This window comes from Centroberyx gerrardi, chromosome 22, assembly GCF_048128805.1.
Source record: "Centroberyx gerrardi isolate f3 chromosome 22, fCenGer3.hap1.cur.20231027, whole genome shotgun sequence".
NCBI classification, from domain to species: Eukaryota; Metazoa; Chordata; class Actinopteri; order Beryciformes; family Berycidae; genus Centroberyx; species Centroberyx gerrardi.
In genome coordinates, this window is record NC_136018.1 from 18,262,277 (window position 1) to 18,284,403 (window position 22,127).

At 46.7% G+C, this 22,127-nt stretch overlaps 1 protein-coding gene across 1 annotated transcript in view; it reads right to left on the reverse strand.

Moving 5' to 3' along the window:
• Positions 1–22,127, reverse strand: part of LOC139909750 (partitioning defective 3 homolog) — a 352,335-nt gene that overhangs the window by 104,184 nt on the left and 226,024 nt on the right. Inside the window, exons 16-18 of the mRNA XM_078291260.1 lie at positions 21,864–22,050; positions 10,118–10,266; positions 2,305–2,538 (exon numbers count right to left, since the gene is read on the reverse strand). Coding sequence (XP_078147386.1) covers positions 2,305–2,538; positions 10,118–10,266; positions 21,864–22,050 — 570 coding nt within the window. The remainder of the gene's footprint in view (positions 1–2,304; positions 2,539–10,117; positions 10,267–21,863; positions 22,051–22,127) is intronic.

The window sequence follows — 22,127 nt, forward strand, 5'->3', positions numbered from 1 at the left end:
TGAAACTAGCGGGGAGGGACCGGATTCACATTTCAAGGATGAACGCCGGGGTTTGTTTTCTCTCCCGAGCCGTCGAGGTATCAGCGGTTCCTTTCAGCCGCCATCTCGGAGGAAATTGCTGCAACGGAATCTCGGCGTGGGGCGGCGTACGACAGGAATAGCGAGTGAATTGACAGCTTAAGCCTATTCAATTATGCAACGCCCTCCCCCCCTCCCCCTAGTTTGGGATATGATAAGACTACCGCAGGTTCTGGATGGGTATCGGTCTGATCGCTCATTCCGCCGCCTGCTTATCATCCACTTAAGAGCAAAGGCGGCGTATCGCAGCTGTGAACTGCATCTGGCCATTCAACTGGCTGAGATTAGCAGGAGCGCTAATTTCACTATTCCTTAATGATGCCAGGCTGCAGATAAGACCCTAAACATTGTAATCCTTGGCCTCCCAGAGGACAGTGGGTATATGTGTATGCATGTGGGTGTGTGGGTGTGTGTGTGTGTAAGGAAGGCCTGAACAAGCAGGAACGCATCATTTTACTATCCTCATCCACTTAATTTGATTCTTTAAAATAGGATTAAACAAGACAGGGAAAAAAAAGCTATCTCCTATCAAAAACTATTAAAAACACAGACCAAAGGCCTTAACACCAGACATGAAAAGGTGAAGCCATTGACAATTGAAGACCTTGCTCACCATCTAACAAGACAGCAGAATCAATGATGAAAGCGTCGGGAGAGTGAAATATAATTTCCAGATGCAGACAGCCACGGGAAATATTTTGCCATTTGAGTGAAAGTCTACCATTAAACTTCCCTCCTTCAATAATCAAGGACATTTAACTTGCACCGGCAACGAAGGTTATGACAGACAAGCGAAATTACCAATCTCATCCCGACGCATGAAAGAAGGGATTTCACCCCACAGTTCAGATTAGTTTTTTCCTATTTCATTTTTTTCTTTTCCCCTTCCTCAAAAGATGCGACACAAAGTAGCACAAGGGGAAGTGCATTTCGCCCGGCGGGATATCTTGTGGGGACACATTTTCTTTAGGTGATGCCACATTCTTATTTTATGTAAATAAAAGTCTGGGAGCAGAAGAAGGGAGCGGCTTATCTGTCAACTTTGACTATTAACCTCAGTGACGAGCACGGACCGGCTGCTTTTATCTAAATTGAAAAACAGAGTTATTTGAATATCATGAGGGAGAATGCAATATACCGCGGCGGGGGAAATCGGCCGCTTCCCCCATTTTTCTTCGCCGAGATAAGACTGTATTTAGCGGCGTGCCGACAGAGCTTATGAGAACAAAGCGATTCGGGCAAATAATTCCCTCTTTTTTTTCAAATGTCCCCCCAGCTCTTTTAATGGAATCCTTTAATGGTGAATGGAAATTTATATCTGGCGATTACTCTTGTGGCGTTGCGGGGTTATTACCTGTCGGCGAACGTGCGACGCCCGCCTCTCTGTACCCGGCGCATGTCTTTTTGTCATCAAACGCCGAGTACAGATGGATATATTCACTCAAACGAGAGGAGGCATCTCTTTCCTTTCTGTCAGCATCTTCATAGTTTTGAATGAAGTAAGGTATTTTCTGGCCTCTATCCCAGCCAGTTATGCAGGGAGACATAATGTGAGGAATTGTGGCAAAGCACCACGGACCATGTGCCAATACTAAACGGCACAAATGGAAGCGAAGACACATATTGCATTCATAATCATACTCAGTGCATTTTCTCCATATACATAGTCCATGTAAAGTAGACAGTGAACGCTGCACACAGAAAAAAGACCAGTCTAAGATAAAATAACCTGACTTGTGTCGGTAAACAGTGGGAATGTTTTCCTCGCGTGCCGGCTATTGAAATACACAGCAATGCACTTTAAGAGTCTGTGAGCCCGCGGGACGACATGTTGCCGCAGTCTCTAACAATTCCGCTCAACATTAACTATGTGAATATTAATGAGCGTGTAATCTAGACGCTTATTGCAGATGTGCTTTCTCGCACACGCATCTCTCTAGTAAGTGGGAATCCCTAACCTAGTTTAGTTGGGGGGGTGAATCCTGCCATACTGGAAAGGCCCCATTGGGGAGTTGCTGTTCATTTGGCCTATATTATGCTGACTGAAGTAGAGCGACAGAAATTCCCAGTCGACTTTGAAGTATTCTAACATCTTTATAATAACTGACTTTATTATTTACTGACATCTGCTATGCTCTACTGCTAATTGCATGTTAGAATATGATACCTATTGTGAATATACAGTTCATAAAAATGTAAAATCTTACAGAACAATCTTACACTCACACGTCTCCATGCTGTTGTCCTCCTCTGTCGCCACGGCGCCGGATTTGTCGTACGATTTGTCGATCGCGGCCCGGAAGCTCTCGTTGCAGCCGCGGCCCCGGACGATGCGGGGGCGGGGCCTGTGGATGTTGACGTCGCCGTTCAGCGTCGCCTCGGCGACGGCCGTCTGGAGGCTCTCCAGGGAGCTGGACTTTTTCAGGCCCAGCGAGGGTCCGACCTCCTGTTCCGAGGAACCTGCGGAAATAGGAGGCAGCGTGACTGAGGGCCGCTGACTAATGGCGTGTGACTCTAACTCCCCCACAAAGGCGGCCTAAAACTTAGCGCCGCCGAGCTCAGCCGCGCGTCAATGAATCATTCACGTTTTGCTGGTTTCCTATGAGATGATGTTATGCGGTGTACTTGGCAAGCAATTCCCAATAAGAAAGGAGGAGGTAAGAGTCTGGCAATTAACTTGAAAAATAAATGATGCCATTGCCTAGTCAATGAAGTGTGTGAAACAAGAACGGAGTATTATATCTTTGCCGAGACGTTTCCCTGTTGAGAATGATAATTCAACCTTTGTCCTCGTGTCTGCAGAGTTTTAAAACAAATTATGTGGCTGAAACATTATGCATATAAATGGACCGCTATCAAAAGACGGCAATGTACCAGAGCGATGGCGGAGCCGCACTAGAAATGCATAATACATCTCGAACAGGTTTGGATAGAATCTAAACATAAAGTCAATTCCTTAGGTGGTCACGGATGGTGGAGAATGAGAAAAGGCTGGGTACGAGAGAGAGAGGGAGCGAGAGAGAGAGAGAGAGAGAGAGAGAGAGAGAGAAGAAAGGCATGTAGACTAAACAAAGTGGCGGCCATTCATTTCCACCACTGTTTTCTTTCTAGCCCATCCGACCAGGAGCAGCACCTAACACCTGTAATCTTCTCTGTTATTTCTAAGATGTGAGATAGTCAGTAATAGCACAACATGAGGGTGGGACCATTGTAAAAGTCCCGGCTCTGTTATCGCTCTTGTGCTGACTCGCCAGGTGGGCCCTTACATAAGAAAACCACCTGCTCCTCGATGACAAATGGAGCCTTTGCAAAAAACATCGCCCAACTGTACGCGCGTGGCAACTGTCCAACTCCGATGACAAAACGGAGAATTAGCAGAGGCATGACATCGCGGTTTATGAGCCGAAATGCGGCGCTGACACAAGACGAACGGCGCCCATTTTATTTATTTCGCTGAAGGATGCTGCACAATGTGTACCAATTATGCAAAGTAAATACAATTAACATGTAAATTATAAACGCGACACAAATGACAGGCTGTCACGGCTTTAAATGTTTTTTTTGTGCGCGGCGGCTAATTAGAGCGGCTCATATTTATCACACTTGTAAGACAAAGTGCGCCCTTAGAAGGAATCCGTCTCCTGCTCCGGCTGATGGATAAGCTGCTAGATCGGCGGTGTAGATAGCGGGGTGAAATGCGGAACGGCCGACCTCTTCCGACGCCGGAGGCAGGCCCCGGACAGCCGTAATTATTTTTCCGATGCTCGCCGGGGGGTTTGTTTAGGGTATGTAAGTGGAGCGCGACTGCAGGTATTGGTATTTCATTTTGTCAAGGGGGGGGGGGGTCCGTCAGTTCCCCGGAGCTCTTGCCTTAGCAGCCGGTTGGTAAACAAGCAGACCGGCTGATTTTCTGTCCCGTTCGTTCTGCCTTGATTTGGCCGCTGCCCCGACGTAACGAGATAGATTTCTGAAGGGCTTGTTAATGCTAAACTTCGGCCGAGGAAACTATCAGTAACAATGGATAAACTGTTGATTGAATTACTTGAGTGGCTCTCTGAGGACTGGGCATATGTCCTTGGGTTCAGGACAGAGCAGCATTGTCTCTGCCAGACTCCCTGTAGGCCCTCCACATGTAGCATGTGCTGCTATTTTCTACGCGGCTTCACTTGGTGTAAATAAACGCCTCCTAGAGCTCTCGCTATTGGTTTTCTATGGAGGATGTTGCCATAAGGCCTTTCTTGTCTCTACCCCCCGCTCCCTCCTCCGCGTGGAACACACACACGCAGGCATATACATGTATACATACACACCCGATACACTCGTCAATCATTATGAGCCACCTTGCCACACACACACACATATGATTGTGTCAGCCATCGCCGACGAGGCCCCTGACTTGTTTAAAGGAGCCTAAATGGAGCGTGGCCCACTGCTGCCGGCTGATCACAGTGGATCTTTGGATGGAAGGACGCATGGCCAAACACAGATTAGGCAAAGAAAATAAACCCCCATCACTGAAAGAAAACAATTACCAATCTGTTACCTTTTCATTGAATAGCGCCCTCTGAAACACACGTGTTTCCATAAGGGTATGAGAGAGGGAGACAGAGACACTGAGTGATGCAAAATGATTACAGGAAAGTTAGGAGCTATATCTGAGTTAGGGGGGACTTTAGACAAAAGAAGGTAAATTGCCAGCGCTGTGTGGTAATCCATATGCGCTGCTACTGTTATCATAATTTCACCAGTGGCAGCTCGTCCCTTTCTCTGGCTGAACCCCTTTGCTAATCTCTCCTTGATCCCTTAACCAAGCAAACCTGCAGCAGCTCCACCAGTGATTAGCCAGCCATCTGAGCTCCACAATTCAAACACGCGCCATCTAGACGGCTACTTGCGGAGGACAAACGGAGGGAAGAATAGCGCTGATTGATTCCTCATTTCATCCTATTTTTAGCATAAAGAAACTACGTTTTCACACAGTTCTGATGACCTTTAGGGTCGCAGGGACGTCCGTTTTGCCCCTCTTTCTGCTCGGTTTGGCATCCAAAGCAGCCTTAGTGTGTGTGAGTGCTTCTCTATCATCCATGGCAGCTATAGATCTCGTGTCAAGGAGGTCAGGTAGGCTAAGAGGTCAGCTCTTAGCCAATGGTGTTGTGTTTCCAGGCTGGTAAACTCAGGCCTTTTACGTGCCGTTCCCCCCTCCGTCTCGTCAATGTTAATAAAAGTGTCCGGTCCCAGGAGAAACGGACTCAACGCTGAAAGTACCATTCATAATAAACGAACACCAATCCTATAATGCGACATCCCAGTTAGTGAATAGAGCTCGTATGTGCGCCTCCAGGCTGCCCGGGACAGTAAAATGAAACTTTACTGTGTGCTGGAAATGTCAAGGGGGGGTCAAGAGCTCTCTGGTTGCAGGAATAGAAGATCCATTTTACTGCTTAGTTCCCAGGAAGAGACGGAACATTACTGATTACTGCACCCATTTTCGACGTCAGTGAAAGATACACAGCCTTATAAGACCGACGGGGCTGAGAGGAAATCATGTAAATTCATTTGTTCAAAAGGAGCAATCTCATCGCGTGAAGGACGAGGGAGGACGGCCAAAAAAAAAGGAAATGCTATAATTTTTCACATGCTAGGTGGATGAAACTTAATCAACCCAGTCCAAATGCCATGTAAATTTGGGGCTTTTGAAGCTTACGCGTAAAGCCTGCCAACGGCGGACACGCAGAAGCCAGGGTGCATGTTTGACACAATGGGATTGTGAGTTAGAGCCGCGCGGGATGCAACAGTTCAAGGGAACACAAATGACATCTGCCGTACTCGGAAGCAGGGAATTATCCCCCCGCTCGGCATTGCACATCACGATCCCTTTTGCCATTGTTTCTAGTCAGCGCGGTGAATGACTGAGGGAGGCAGACAGAGAGAGAGAGAGAAAGAGAGAGGGAAAGAGAAAGAGAGAGAGAGAGAGAGAGGATCCCCATAGACCCAGGCTGCCTCGAAGCTGCCTTTGTTTTCATCAGAAGCAGCCCCGGCTCTCCTGGGAGAGTTTGACGGACAGCTCTCTGTGTGCCAGTCTATTATGTGATTCCTATCACACAACAGAAGCCCCGGTCCTCTGCTCCTCATCCCATCCCCCCCCCCCCCCCCCCCCCCCCCCCCTTATTCAGAGGGATGAAAATACATATTCCCCCATCGCAAACAGACACAGGTTTGTCACTCCTCACACGTCCGGAGGAGAAATGAAAATCGTCAAAATCAAATGCGCAAAAAGAAAGAAAATCAAATTAAATTGGGATCCAAGTGCACCTGGAATTTTATCATGGGCCAAAGACAGAAATGCCCCAACACATTTGGCCGGAAGGAACCAAGGACAGTTAATTGGAGAAGAGCGATCACCATTAAACGTTAAAGGGGAGGTATGGCAAACTCCATGAATAAATCAGCAGCGGTTATTACAGGAGCAGGAGCCCATAGTATAATTAGAGCGGCTAAAACCATGCTCCCGCAGCCATTATTCACCACGGGCCCTTGCATGTAAAGATCTGTGTACAGACAGGGGCTCCATTACACATAATTTATTCAGAGAGCCGGGGCTTTAAGCAGGGCGTTAAAAGGGTAATTAAGTTAAAAATAGTCTCCAAGGTGTCCGGGGGAAGGCCGTGTCCAGGTATCCCGGTGGAGGCGAGGCGTCGCTGGGTCGGCGGGGCTCCTACGTCTCTGCCAGCTGTGGATCGTTAGCCCCACAGAGGACGTCCTCCGCACGCAGAACATGTGTCACCAAGGAATCACCATTACCCAGACTTATGGTTCACGTCTCAATCAGGGACGGTGTCATCGGTGGGTTGCCATGGCACTGGCAGGCACTGGGAACACTTGGGATTGGCTGAATCATCACAGTAGACACTTTTTGCTGTGCGCTTGTCTTCAAATGGCTCAATCCAATGAAATGTTTCCATTTTAGAGATTAGGAGACCTTGAGATACGCACAAAGCATGTATGATGATGTTTATTTTGAGTATTTTGAAGGCTATGCATTGCGAGTTATTTCAAATATGGCTGTTGACAATTTGCGCATTAGTTTCCAATTGGTATGACATTGCTTTTGAAAGTCATTACACTCTTATTGCCCAGCCATCGTCTCATTCTGTATCAAGCGAATGGAACGCAGTCTGACGCGTTGCAACCGGAGCTCAAAACACCTTGACTGTGATGGATTAATTGCGGCTAGGTGAAGAGGCCAACTGGCAACGAGCGTCTCTCCATTTCAAATGCCACTCCATCGCCTGGCTCCCTCCAGCCCTCCACACCTCCCGGAGTAATGAGTGTTTTCTTCAATCATATTCGCTGCGGAACAAGCACAATGGCACAGGTTCCCACATCGGTTGCCAAGTCTCTATTCAACGCCATGCAACTCCCTCTCAGCAATAAGTAAACGCTCTTTTGATCACGCTGCAATTACCTCAAACAACACCCTCCTCCATATGCATCTAAATGTGCCAAGATCATACAGCCAACAATAGCTGGTTATGAGTTATGGAGAATGAGTGGGATTGCTTTTCCAATCTCTATTATTGACCCGCGGACCTGGCTGAAAAACCATAAGAGTCTATTGTGCTAAGGGTGACAGTACATTAAGCCGGTCCCAGACTGGTTGCTTACCTCCAGTGATTCCTGTGCTGCGGTTAATCTCGTCTGCTACTGTTAAAAAGCATAAACAAGTGTGAGTGGTTAGTGCCTTGCGTACCACAGTATCAAGCACATGCAAAGCAGAGAGAGACAGAGCCAGAGAGAGACAGCGTCAGAAAGCGCAAGACAGATGTTGAATAGCCTTAGAATGGCGCTCTAAGTGGAAGAGATATTACACCCCGTGCTAGTGCCTGTCAATCACGGCGCTCACAAGGCGAAGCGGCGAGAATGCAGAGCGTATTACTGCCAGCCGCGGCGCCGCGCGTCCCATTCTCCTCTTTTTCTTCCCTCGCTCAATCTTGTTCCCCATCTAAATGGGATTGAACTGCGGGGTGTCTGACCAGTTTAGCATATTTCAACAGTGATGGGCTTCAAAGTCGTGAAATCCATCTGCTGATCTGATTTGGGAGGCTGAGCACCTGGAATGCGATTAAAAAAGAGGGAGGAAAAACGCCCGGGCGGAAGGATAAAACGAGCGTCTGTAGGGAAAAGCATTGTTCAACATGTTAACAGGTTAGTGAAGGTGGCGTGGAAATTTAACAACAGAATAAAAAGAGCTTGAATGACTTGTTAATGGCATGCAGATATGCTTAGACTTACTAACTCTAACTGGTAAAGACGCACCTGAATGGCACCAGTGTACCAATGACAAGGCTTAAAGGAAAACACTGGCGTTGTTTGTTCTTTGGCTCATTTCACTGATTGCAATTCTATTATACATTATCCACAGGGCATTTTCCATTGCATGGCTTTGATGTAATAATTTCATTAAAATAATCTGCATACTCTATATTTTGAAACATAATTTCCTATTTAGGTCAGGGTTTGTAATTAACAGCAGTGTGCACCGGTTAGATGAATGGCATTCATTTGATACTAGATGTGTAGCAAATCACAATGCCAACATAGACTACAGTGTTTGTGTTGCGTGTATTGATTCAGACATTACTCATCTGGGAACTCACTGTCAGGTATCAAAGTTAATACCTGAGAAGAACAAGTTAGTTATTTCCCTGCAGCATCCGAACATCATAATATTCTCAGTGATGGATTATGTCTTTGTATTGGCAAGGATCTCTGTCAGCAGGATATTTCGCAAACTCAATGGGATCCGACGAGCGGCGGACGGGAATGTGATTTTGAATTACATCTAATGACACACACTTACGCGCTGATCTAGAAATAGTGGAGCAACAATAAGAGATTTGTAAAACGTCAATAACGCCGGGCTTCTTTTATCCACAAAACCCAGAGGACGGCGTTATCCCAGGAGCAGATGAACCGCTCTCTATTGTGAGCAGTGTTGTTTTCTATAACTAATCGCATTCGTGAAGAAATGCTGACGCCACTTTGGCACAATTAAGGCGCTTTCTTGATTGAACCCGTTGATAAAGCGTGCATTTGCTTCAGTGAGAACTCAATCACGGAGCTATCGCCGTTTCATGTCCATTCTACTCACTTCCTCCCTTCAGTTATATCCAATTATATTTTTAATTGACACTAAAAACATAATGGATAAGATTTTGATACCGAACTAATTGGTCAGTGAAACCTATCCGCTGAGTGCGCTGGCTAACTATCATCTTTCTCCTGAGCAGCACTTTCGTATAGCAAAGTTGGTGTTCCCTGGTTGACTTTGTGGTGAAGTTTGGAGGCCTGACAAAGGGCAGGGCTAATATATAGAAGGTGGACCCCACAGAGTTGGGTGCAGTGGCCCAGACCTGCAATGGTCTCTGGGAGAGTCAAAAGTTTTCCGCAGGTCTATGGGTTCCTCGTGGAATGGAGTTGGCTGTGATCTGTTATGATTAGCCAGTGATCCGAGAGGAGGCAGCGTCTGCTCCAGCCTCGGTGGGAGAGGCTTTAAGGTCTCCTCGCCATCTTCTTCCCTGGATACAGCCTGTGTGTGTGTGTGTGTGTGTGTGTGTGTGTGTGTGTGTGTGTGTAGTTGCACTAAAGAGGCCACTGTACTCTTGTTTCTTGTGTTTTACCCACGCTCCACTGGATGCAGGGCCATGGGAGACAGAGACCGAAAGAGGGGAGGTGGGGGGTAGGGACAAGGCTCTGGGAGGTGTAGTTTTGGCAAGAGGGGTTAAAGAAGGGTCAGGTGTGTGTATGCGTTAGTGTGAGTGTGTGCGTGTTTGCATGTGTTTCTGTTTTTGAAGGAGAGTGGATAGTCTGCCCACCTCCAGTATTTTGCCTTTATTCAGACAGTAGGAAAAAGTGAAAGACACACAGGTTTTGCTGGGATTTGATCCTTGGTCATTTGGGGGCGTGTATGGTTCCAGAGATGGGGTTTTTTTGGGCACTGTGCATGCGTATGTGTGTTTTAAACCTGCGTTGTGTTTACCTAGGTCCATGCTCTTAGACTTGCGCGTCTTGATGATCTCCAGCTGATTGGCGTTGTCGAACTGCTTGGTGCGTTTCTCCGACATGCTCTGGCGGCCGAAGCCCTCCCGCTGGAACGCACCGTCGGGGTCCGTGTCCGCACTGAGTGTGCTGGGTGGATGAGAAACGACAGAGAGAGAGAGAGAGAGAGAGAGAGAGAGAGAGAGAGAGAGAGAGACTCATAACGTTGCCAAGGGACATTGCACAGTCAGTTGAAGGTCATTCCAACTTTAATCCGGTGATTATTACAATCAAAGATCATATTTTCCAGTCATATTTTCTCATAAGCTCTCTACACAGATATGTGGCTTCACCAATTCACACTCAGGTTGCAGTTACATTGCCAGGAGCAGACCAGACAAAGACCAGACTGGTTGATAAAATCCATCTGTTAATATTCATACTGACATCTCAAATCTCAGCTTAAAACTTCTTCCTCTCAGATAAAGAACATCGGCTTCCAATACTCAGCACACACACACACACACACACACACACACACACACACAGTCAATTTCAATCCTCCATTGCAATGACTGTTCTAATCAAGGACACCTCCACCTCCGCTGGGTTCAGGAGAGGCCAGGAATGGGGAAGAGGGGGGGGGGCCTGGCTCTGATATGTTGTACCCCAGTGAGGTGAGGCTGCTCCGGGGTCATGGCCACTCAATATCCCCCCCCCCCCCCCTCCTCCATGTCTGGAGCAGCGGTGGGGCCCGGCCCACCATAGCCTGCTCCCTTTGAGCTCCCCTATCTCTGTCTGGATCTTAATTGAAAATCGGAGGGGAGTGGGGGGGGGGGGAGGTTGGGGATAGGGGGACGTTGGTATTTGCATGCCGAGGACAGCGTTTACAATTAAGGTGAGAAAATCTTGCCATTTAAGGAGAGATAGTGCTGATTGGCTCTGATAAATGCAGCATGTGTGAGTGGACACTCCGTCTCTGTCTCTCCTGCTCTGTTTGGGTGTGTTGTCCATTGTCCATGTAGCTCTATTCCTGCATTGCATCTAAAGGTAAACACAGCAACATAACAGCTGTACTAGAGTTAGTTTTTAATCATGCTCTGTATTTAGAACCTGCCAATGCAATCAAGGCATTTTAATTCTTTTCACTTCAAGTTGAGTGCCTTGGCTTCTCCTCCTAAGCTAATATATGTATCCTCTGCCAAAGAGCAGCTTCTTGCTCGGTACAACTGATAGTTTCAAGAAGCTCTCCAGTCATATCGTCCTCTACATAACAGCTGTACTGTTGATCTTTCCTGTGATTGCAGAGGGAAAGCTTTTGTCCCGAGTTGAACGGTGCTATCGTGCTTTGAAGTGGAGTAACAGAGTAAAATGTGTCATGCAGATGCTCCTTCAAGTCCTCCCCAACACTTGTAATGTCACTTAACATCGACCGCGGATCCGCCGCCACTTGTTTGGATGTAAACAATTCTTATTTGGGTCGTCAACCCCCGTTCGACAAAAGAGCCGCTGCCGCGTGTCACCGCCGGGCCGCCGTCGCCCCGTCACTTTGCTGTCGACCACACCTGCCAATCCCGACTAAGATCAAGCCGCCTCCCGGGACCCGCTCCGCCGACACAGGAAGAGGGAGGAGGCGGAGCAGGAAGAACGGCATGACAGCACAGATGTATTATTCATTCATTTATCATCCCTCGCTTTTCTCCTCTCATCATCGGAAGCGCGCAAAAAAATAACCCACCTCGTCCTCTCTCTTTCTCTCTGTCTCCACAAATGTCATCTGTCGGAGCGTGACTGAGACAGCGCGGGGAGGGGGGCGGGGGGAGGACGTGTTTTCGGCATGAATTTAGATTTCATTCACTCTAGGCAGCGTCGCGTGTCTGGGCCAATTGAACACAGCCAGGACCTAGACAGAGAGAGAGAGGCCGGCGGGTGGGACCGTACGCACCCGTCACGCAGGTAAAGAGAGGTTTGGTCGGCGAGTGCGGAAGCGTTCAAGAGAGCAATTACGGCTACAAGCAGCTGGGGTGAATCAGAAAAACAACACACCAAGAAACCTGTGGGCAATCAGAGTAAAATCAGACGGACGGCCCGGCGGCGGCGCAGCTCGCTCAGCGAGACGTCAGATCTGTTGGTTTAAGCTGCGGGTCCATTTTTTTTTACCACCGCCTCTGCTTTAGTCTGGTTCACGCAGAGCTGTGACTAAACGGCCAAAGGTCGGGGGTCTGGGGGAGGCTGAAGGGACGGCGGAGGCTGCTGGGGAGCCGGTGGGATGGCTTGGATGGGGGGAAAGGTTGGGAAAGGGAGGAAGCAGAGGGCCGGCTGGGAAATTGCCCGACGCCGGCTGTTTGACTGTCAGCTTACACGGACCGGTCTGCAGTTCCCGCCGCGGCCGGTCCGCCACATGCGGATCACCTGTGACAAAGTCCTGGATCTCAGCGTACACACTGTCTACACACATATGGAGCTGTGGAGAACGTGTGTGTGTGTACGTAACACAGCCAATACACTCACATTCAGGAAACTAGTGAAATTAGCATCTATTTCATACTACTGAATATCAGACACAACACAATACAAGCCTTATGTGTCGTTCTGGCGGCGGATTAAGTGCGTCGCCCTTAGCAATGACATTATTAGCCGGGCGAGTGCGTACGATCTTAAAGTCTAGTTAACCCTGGCACACAAAGTACTTTCACAGTTACTACAGTCCATTCATGTAGACACAAGCACTCGATTGCGGATCACGCACTTGCTCTCCACTCGCTATTCATTTTGCCATAAAAATGCTCAATGTAATGAGATACCGCTTTGAGAAGTGTTTCTATTCTGATACAGATGCTTTTTTATGCACACAGGTAGCCTACTAGTGGAAAGCAATGCTGATAGAAAGAGTCTTGGTCAGAAACTTAAATGAAAATGCATTTGATAAATAAATAAAAGGAACAGACTCGATCATGTGACCAGCTCCAAGACAAGTTAGATCATCTGCGGAAAGTGGCACAAACTCTTCCACTCTTCCCCAGTCCACCCATCCATCTGGTCCAAGCCTGTGGCCTATTTTTGATAGTGGGCCCAATCCATTTGGATAATACATCCCCCTCATCTCTCCTTCTTTAAGCAGTGTTTAAAAGCAATTTCCACTATTCCGAGCAGATGCTCTCCACGCCGCTCAAAGTCCTCCCATCATCCAAAATTAACTAGCGCCGAGGATTGCTCACAGGCAAATTCCGCCGCCTTAACTCGCATTTTACATCTACTTGTTCCTGTCTCTGTCTCCCTCGCAGGAAGTTAAATGTGTCAAACCGCACATCGGCGGCGCTCCTAAGTGGTGTGCGCTGAAAGTCCCCCGCGCTCACAATTTACCCCCGTGACTTACGTTTCTTTTCCCTTTTTTTTTTCCTCCCTTCCTTTTATTCCTTTACTCCACTCCCTTCTTAACCTCGTTTTCAAAACGACACCAAAGAGGTAAGTTTCAAAGCGTTCTACTTCTTAGAAAAGTGCAGCTCAGTTTGATTGACTAGCAGTGGGGGGGGGGGAGGTCTGTGCATTAGTTTCCATGCCCCAAAGAGGGGGCAAGAGGTGGGGAGTGATGCCCAGTAAGGTGCTCCTGAAATGGGCCTACTGAGGTTTGGAGGGGGGCCGATCCAGCTGACTGCATGGATGCTTAGCTGGGCCAGAAGGCTTGGAGCTGCCTTCAATCATCGCATAAAGCCCTGCATGAGAAGTCTGTGCAGAGGCCTGTACAGCTGGCATGTGCACCGGTGGACATTTCACTTGACGGTCGAATGGTTTCAGAAGAAAAAAGATGAAATTACACAGACGTTTTCCTTGCATCTTTATAATAATCGTCTTAAGATGTATGATATTTTATATGAGACACACTGTTTGATTGACAGGTGATCTCTGGGAAGAGCAGTGTAGAAACACCACAGCAATGAGCGCTGAGCACCAAAGATGGAGACAAAATAACATAAAATAAAAAAAACAGGAGCTCACGGATTACCACTTTAAGAGCTTTATTGCACCCATGAAACGTCCGATTTTAGAGTGAATATAAAAAATAAGACGGTTCCACTGCTCCCGCACAGTCACAGAGGAGCAGCTGCACCTGTGATTTGCTGTAATCTTCTTGTAATTGTGATGAAGTTGCAGGTGAAGAGAGAGACAGAGAGAGAGAGAGAGCGACAGAGAGGGAGAGGACAAGATCAATTAAGACGTCTTTGTCAGTCTAACGACTCCTGTGTCACCCCCCCGTTCTCCCTCTGCCTTGTCTATGGAGGCTTTAATTGAGTTTGGGTGGACTGACTTTTCTAGTCGGCTGAATGGGAGCGCAACTGACAGGGAGCAGGCAAAGAGTCGTGTGTGTGTGTGTGTGTGTGTGTGTGTGTAGGTTACTTTGGCATCGCTCCTGCTGAGATTCACCTGCAATCTTGTCACAATGGGGCACTGTAGGGCAGACACACACACACACACACACACACATACACATACACACAGGACATTGCAAGCCGTAGACAAACACACGAGGTGAGCATGGAAATGGCAGCATGTATGACATGCTTGTAACAATGGCTCACCACTGAGACTTGGTAAATATTCATAAACCTAGAGGGGAATATTAGCATTTAAGGAAGAATTAGCCTGCAATTTGTGTATGTATGTGTGTGTGTGTGTGTGTGTGTGTGTGTGTGTGTGAGCTGCTGTAAAAGTCACCATCAACCTCAATGGATAATCGAGATGGATGGAAATTGTGTGTGTGTGTGTGTGTGTGTGTGTGTGTGTGGAGGGATGTTTACATTCATGCTATGCAGTTATGCTGATGGCTCGATGAGAAAAACACACATGCTTAATAGGCCACTTCTGATCCTTAGTTACATTACTGATGATGGAGACTATTAGGGAGTCAACTGAAGTAGGCTGGGCTGCAATGTTAGCTTGAAAGTTTGTTTGTTCGTGTCCATGCGGACCTTTTCCACTTTATATGTTAATTTGTGAAATTGTTTACCAGCCAATGTGTATCTAAACACTCGTGAGACTGAGGGCGTCTGTGCAGCAGTGTGTGTGTGCATGTGTGTGTGTGTGTGTGTGTGTGTGTGTGTCTAGAGTCCTTTTCCATCTCTGCCGGTTTGACAGACTGCGTCAGAGCTGCCTGGAAAATGATGTATCCACCTGTGACATCTCGCAAAGACGAAGAAGGACATCGTCTGGTTCTCTCTCTATGTCTCTCTCTCTCCCTCTCTCTCTCTAGCTGTCCCTTCTTCGCCTTAATGAGAATTGACTCCTGTCCTCCATTCTGTCTGTTACATCAAGCTTGAGATCCAAGCCATGAGGACGGTAGCCCTCCAGTCGGGTCGAGGCAGTGACAGTGCCCCTAGTGGAGAACGGGGAGGCAGTGATTTTCTGCTCTGTCCATCACATTTTTCTTCTGTGAATAATCGCATTCCCCCCCATTTTTTTTACAGCATGCCTGGGGTCAAATCATTTTAATTCAGTCAATTCAAAAGGTTTTCAATATTTGAGGAAAAACAAGCTCCTCCTCAATCAAATGAAATGAAAGTGAGGTGGGTCCCGGCCTGCTTTGCGTCTGACTTCCATCCGTTCCTCTCTCCCTCTCTCTCCCTTTCATCGTCCTGCCTGTCTGGGAGAGGAGAGGAGGACTGCCCTTGTCTCCTGACTGTGTTCAAAGGGAGGTGATGGGCCCTTGAATGATACCAAGACATACCAAGATACCAAGGCAGATCAAAGCCGAGGACATGCAGAACACTATGATGATGCCCAAATACCCTCCACCAGCCCACACACACGTCCTACTGCTTTCTGTCATATTTCTGACTTACATGCACGAGGTCTGCAAAGGGAAACTATGAAGAGAACACCGGTCACACAAAGTCAATGAAGAATGAGTTGCAAAGTAGTTTTGAATACAATCAAAGTTTTCAGTGTTTCCCAAAGAATTTTATTCTTGGCAGGGTGGAAAAGATCAATAGATCAATTAAACAATAAATATGTAATTGAGCAAACTGCATCATATCCATCATGTTAGACGTGGCCATAATCTGATTTTTACTGTTCACACAGACACACACTTCCTTTCCTCCTCCACTCTGCAAATCTTAATTCAGGTGGTGTGTATGCAGGGTTGGTGTGATATCAGCGGTTGGGATGGTAATGGCAGCCTGTGCACCACAGGCTAGCCGGTAATAGACAGTCCCCGGCTCTCAGTGTTGCGTAACGCTTCCCAAACCTCAGACTGATCAGCGCGTTGTGAACGCCCCCCGGCCTCTCAGAGTACAGCGCTCTCTCACCTCCCACATTCACACAAGTTAGAAAACTGTATGTTCATGACTTAGAAGTGTGGATTTTTACATGCAGAGTGTCGAAGAGAGTGCTACCGCAATTAAAAAACACTGATTTGAAGCTGCACTCTTCCCAGTCACACAATAAATAAATCTCTCTCGTTGTCTAGTGCTCAATTCAAAGGCATTTTTTGAACATGTGGCTCTCAAACTCTTGCTTTTAGTGTTTTCATTCATAACCATTGCAGTATAATTACATGTACAAAACCATAACCATAGCCTTCTGTACATATAGTATAATTACATGGACAAAACTATAAGCTTCTGTACATGTAGTATAATTACAGGAACATAACCATCACTGAAGTGTAACTATGATTTAGTAAATTGTACTTACACAAAATAGGGCTAATAAATTTAACCCATGCCGCAAAAAGACATTTTTGTGAGTCTAAAGTCACTTTTCCATGGGTGAAATGTTGGAATTTTTACCGCAAAAGCAATGTAACTATGGGTTTATTACTTTTTTTTAAACTATTACAGTCTTACTTATTACAGCGTTCTTGTGCATATAAACTTAGCAGCTAAATGAGCAGAGCAGCACGACGCTGTGGGTTGATAAAGAAAAGGAAAAAAAAACACAGAGCAGGGGAAAAGAAGAGAGGCTGCGTAGTCGGGAGGAGGGAGAGACGTTCCCGGGCTCTCAGAGCGTCTTCAAAGCCCAGTCGCTTTGTCTCTGCACTTTGTAGGTAAGGAGTTTACACTCCTCTCTTGGTGCTGTCGCAAACTTTTCTTCTCCCGATCCCCCGAGCTACGGCGCTCGTGTTTCGTCTAGTTTAGTTGCAGATTTTTTTTCTTTTTTTCTTTTGAAGGACAAAGTTGATGGCATCTCAGCGAGGATTAGATAAACTAGCAAGTGGATGGGGGGTGGGGGGGGTGGGGGGGGGGGGGGGCGTTGTTATGAAAGGGAAATATTCATGCAGGAGTGGGCGACTGAGCGCTGAGCAGTCAAATAGAATGTCAAACTTTCCCGGTTTCCGTTACAGTTTGAGACGTAGGCTGGAAACAGTTAGTTAAGAAGATGATAGGAACGACTGAACACCTTTATATTTTGATTTCTCCAAGTCAGTGTGATTTAAACTAAGTGTATAAGAAAACAAGCTTGTTATTCCTTGTTACTAATTGGAATACCTAATTGTAAAGTCTTTCCATGATGCGAGCCAACCTAACATCCATCACACTAAACACTAAACCACTCAAACCTATTCAGTCTGGTCTCGGTAACAAGCTGCCAGAACGCTAGAGACAAATAACAAGCATTTGTCTCCCCTGACAAAAGCTAAGTAATGGTGTGTGCGGGCCTAGAGAGGAATGGAAGGGGAGTTGGGTTTAACCGCTGCACCTCAGCTGGAAGGGAAGGGACGCACCCCGCTACTGCACTTTATCATCCTCCAGGACGAGAACCAGGTGGGAACCAGAAACCGCCGCATTCCTTCCTGCATCTCAGATAACGAGTCGACCCGTTTTTATGAGCTGCCTAAATTGCGTTTCTGACGCCGCGCGCTTCGCGTTCCGCTCCCGAGAGAAACGGCGTTCATATCGCGGGTAATCCATCTAGATTATTCCGCAGAGCTAGTTTATCAGCGAGCCTTATCGGTTTTATTGTAAATCATTCGGACGTGGGCTTTCCTGTTTGGGTTTGGATTGGAACAGATGACTGAGGAGGCAGCGGAGGGAAATGATGTCACGGGTCAAGACTCAGTGGTCAAATGACGTTAACGTAGACATGTAAAGTAATAATTTACAACCTTTATTTACACAGGGAACTTTGAGTGAGCACACATGCTGTTTTCCATCGCCACTGATTCACATTCACAGTTATACACATTGACACCTGGGAGCTGCCCAGTACTACCTCAGTCAATTGGGGGTTAAGTGTCTTGTTCAATGCAACCTCTAGGCTACAACCACCCAGGTAATAAAAAGTAGTAGTAGCAATACTAATAAAGCAGTCTGTAATAATAATAAAGCAGCAACAAGTAAAGGCCTGGATGTCTCTACATTATCATTTTAACGGAGATCTAAATGCATGGGTTGTAATATTTATAGCCGGCTTTTATGTTCATTTGAGACCTGTAAAGCTGATGTGCTGCAAGTGCCGTCAATTCATAACAACAGCACAGCTCTAAGTATCCTGCAACACGCATGTATCTTCACACACAACACACATGTACGCACACACGCACAGAACACACACACACACGCACATATTAGATACCGGCTAGGGATGCCGTGGAGAAAAAAGTAGGTCGTTTTATTAATGTGTCTTGTGTGAGATGGGATTTCTGCCTCCAAAGCAACCATTTATCTTGTGGGCCGACACGTTAACACGCTAACGTGTGGGCCGCATCCTTCACGGGGGAAACGCACTGGGACTCGGAAGAAAGAGAAGAAAGGAGCAGGAGGGGAATATGATAGGATAAGAAAGAGGGGCGTTAAGGGAAGGTAAAAAGAGGATGAGAAAGGAGAGGAGAAAGGGAAGAGGAGGAGGAGAGAGGTGAACGTGGATTACGATGATTTTACACGCAAACCGGCTTGTAGAAAATAAAATCCATTCGCGTGTCAACAGCCTTCACCAGCAATGTATTGGAACCAAAGAAAGGAAAGAAGTAAACAGAGGGGAAATATGATAGGAAGAAAGGAGAAAATTTGAATTTAACTCAGTTTACACATATTTTTAATTGCATAATATATAGAGTTTGCCACTATTTTAGGCTGACATAAATCTTTCTGATGCAAAGTCACAGTATACATCATAGTACATATTATCACACTGATGTAAGTTATATGAAGAAAAAAATGCTTTTCTCAAAATATAATTGATTTTTGTTTACATGGCGGTTGTTTGCCTGACCAGACTTCATCACTGGAGACAAGTGAACCTGGCTTACAATAATTTTACAAGAAAACCAGCCTTGCCATTCCATGTGCATGCATAAAGCAACACACTGAAACCAAAGAAATGAAAGAAATGAACAAAGGGAATATATGACAGGAGGAGAAATGGAAATGTGAGTAAAATTCCACGGGGTAAACAGAGGACATGAGAAAGAGAAAGGAGGGAGAGAGAGAGGAGAAGCTGAATCACAATGACTTCACGAGCCGGCCGGCCTTGCCATTGCGCGCCGTTGTGTATGCGCTGTAAGGTGTGCGGCCGCGGCCTCGGCCCGCCGCCTCCCGTGAGGAGGGAGGCATGCATAATACTGCGGGCCAGAGGTGAGACTTCCACGGCTCCGCGCAATACATATTCAATAAGTACAGGGCCCCGGCTGCACTGCTGCAAGAGCTTAATTAAAAAGTAACAGTTCCAATACACTGGAGCCGGGCTGACCCACATCCCCTACTGTCTCAGCATGCCTGTTAACGCTCTGTGTGTGTGTGTGTGTGTGTGTGTGTGTGTGTGTGCGGTGGGGCGGTGGTGGTACTTGAAAAGGAAATTGAGAAACAGTATAAGTCAAAATGAGGATACACACTTGGCGCGTTTGAGCAGCTGTGAGCATTTGAGTGAGAATGTGTGCCTGACGTGTCTGCATGTGTGTGTGTGTGTGTGTGTGTGCATGTGTGTGTGTGTAAATGTAAGTGTAGGACTTCGGAGACATGAATAATTCACAATAACCCTAGGCAGTGGTATAGAGCGTACTTCTGCTCCGTGCGCACGCGTCATGCACGTGTGTGTGTGTGTGTATGTGTGTGTGTGTGTGTGTATGGGGAGCATTTGAGGGGGTTTGAGTGCTGCAACGGCATATGCTGCGGACCTAATCCACTATGACAAACCTCTGACATCACATGAACAACAGGCATGCCGAGCAAATCTACTCATTCATAATAAATGAGAGAGAGAGAGAGAGAGAGAGAGAGAGAGAGTCTCCAGGGAGAAAGAAAGAGAAAGACTAAAAAAAGAAATAAATCAACCAGGCATCTCCATTCATGGCAGCCAACCTTCCGCCTTAGAAAAAAAAAAAAACACACACCCTTCAAGTCTGTTATTATGTTGCATTTCTGTCCAATAGCATGTCATGTTCCATGTGACCTCAACCAGCCAATCATAAGAGAGGAAAAAAAATCTTTACATAAAAAAACAAAACTCTGAGGTTATAAATAGAAAATCAATGTGAGTGTTGGAGACAACCTGCTTTTAGCCGAACAAAACTACCATCATTGACTTTGTCATTCAGACAAGAATGAGGACGTGATTGGACGGTTTGTCAATGTATTTCCTGTACCTGAACACTGTAATCATGAAGGAAGAACCATAACTAAACTCTTTAGAAGTAAAGTGCAAACCACTTAAAGGCTTGATGTATAACTTCCGTCTAGAAAAAGAAGCTTTTGAAACAACAACGAGGAAATAAATAAATTTCTTGAAATGAAAGAGCTTTGCTGCAGTGCTGAAATCTCTCTTCTTTTTCCCCCCCGGTCTTTTGGGGTTCTTCTGCTTAACCGGTCGGCTCCCTAAAGAGACTTCATGTTTTATTATGAGGCCGCTGCAGCCTGGACTGAGTGGGGCGTTGAAATCCCATGGGTGGGTGGGGTTGGAGGGGTGGGGGTAGAGTGGAGGGCCTGAGCCCCAGAGAGCTTTTTACTCACAGTCTGACATACTGCTGCTGGATCATCCATTATTAAACACACACACACACACACACACACACACACACTCACAGAGGCACGCATACACACACACTCAGAGAGGCGCACACATAAGTGCGTGATATAACACATACACATGCACACAGTGTCACACACAAACACGTACACACGCACACACACACACACCCCCCGCACGTGTGCACACAGAACAACATGGTGTCTTGCCATGTGCACACATACACACACACACTAACACATACACAACCACATGGTGTTACACAAACACATGCATGTACGCACATACCAAGGTTACCAATGTGGCCCTGGTGTAAAATTCCATGATTTTTCCATGACTTTCCATGACTAAGTCGGAGAACCTCCATGAACTAAAACATTTCAATCCTTCCTGGTTTGTTAATGTTGTTTTTCTACAGAGGACAGTCTGGTTTCCACTACAGTTGGGCTGAAAACCATCACATGATGCAATAAATGTGTGAAACAAGTTGGAAATGTGTGACTTTCTAGGGGGATTTATCAAATTCCCTGACTTTCACTGTCTGGGAAATACCTCTCAAAATTCCATGATATTCCAGGAATTCCATGACCGGTGGGAACCCTCACATACAAACACACACACCCAACCACACACACACACACACATACTATCCAATTTAAATATCATGCACATTCGACCAACAACACACAAACCACCCTGTTTTTTCTACAGAGGACCTGTCTGAAGTCCATCAAGTTATCAATATTTCAGCAAACTCCACTGCAGAGTAAGGACAGGCCGTTGCTCACCATTCGTTCTGACCGGGAAGCTCGTGGACCCACTGCGCCGGGTTCTCCCCCACAAAGCCCATGTCGTCGTGGGAACTGGAGGACGATTGGTCGGAGAGGTGGGCGGGAAGTAGGGGCGGCCTATCGTCTTCGATCATCACGATGTCGTCCTGGGGCATGTTCACAGTTGGAGAGAGCTGGTAGTTACCTGTGGGGGGGAGAGAGAGAGAGAGAGAGAGAAAGAGAGAGGAAGGAGAGTCAAGTCAAACTTCATTTATATAGCAC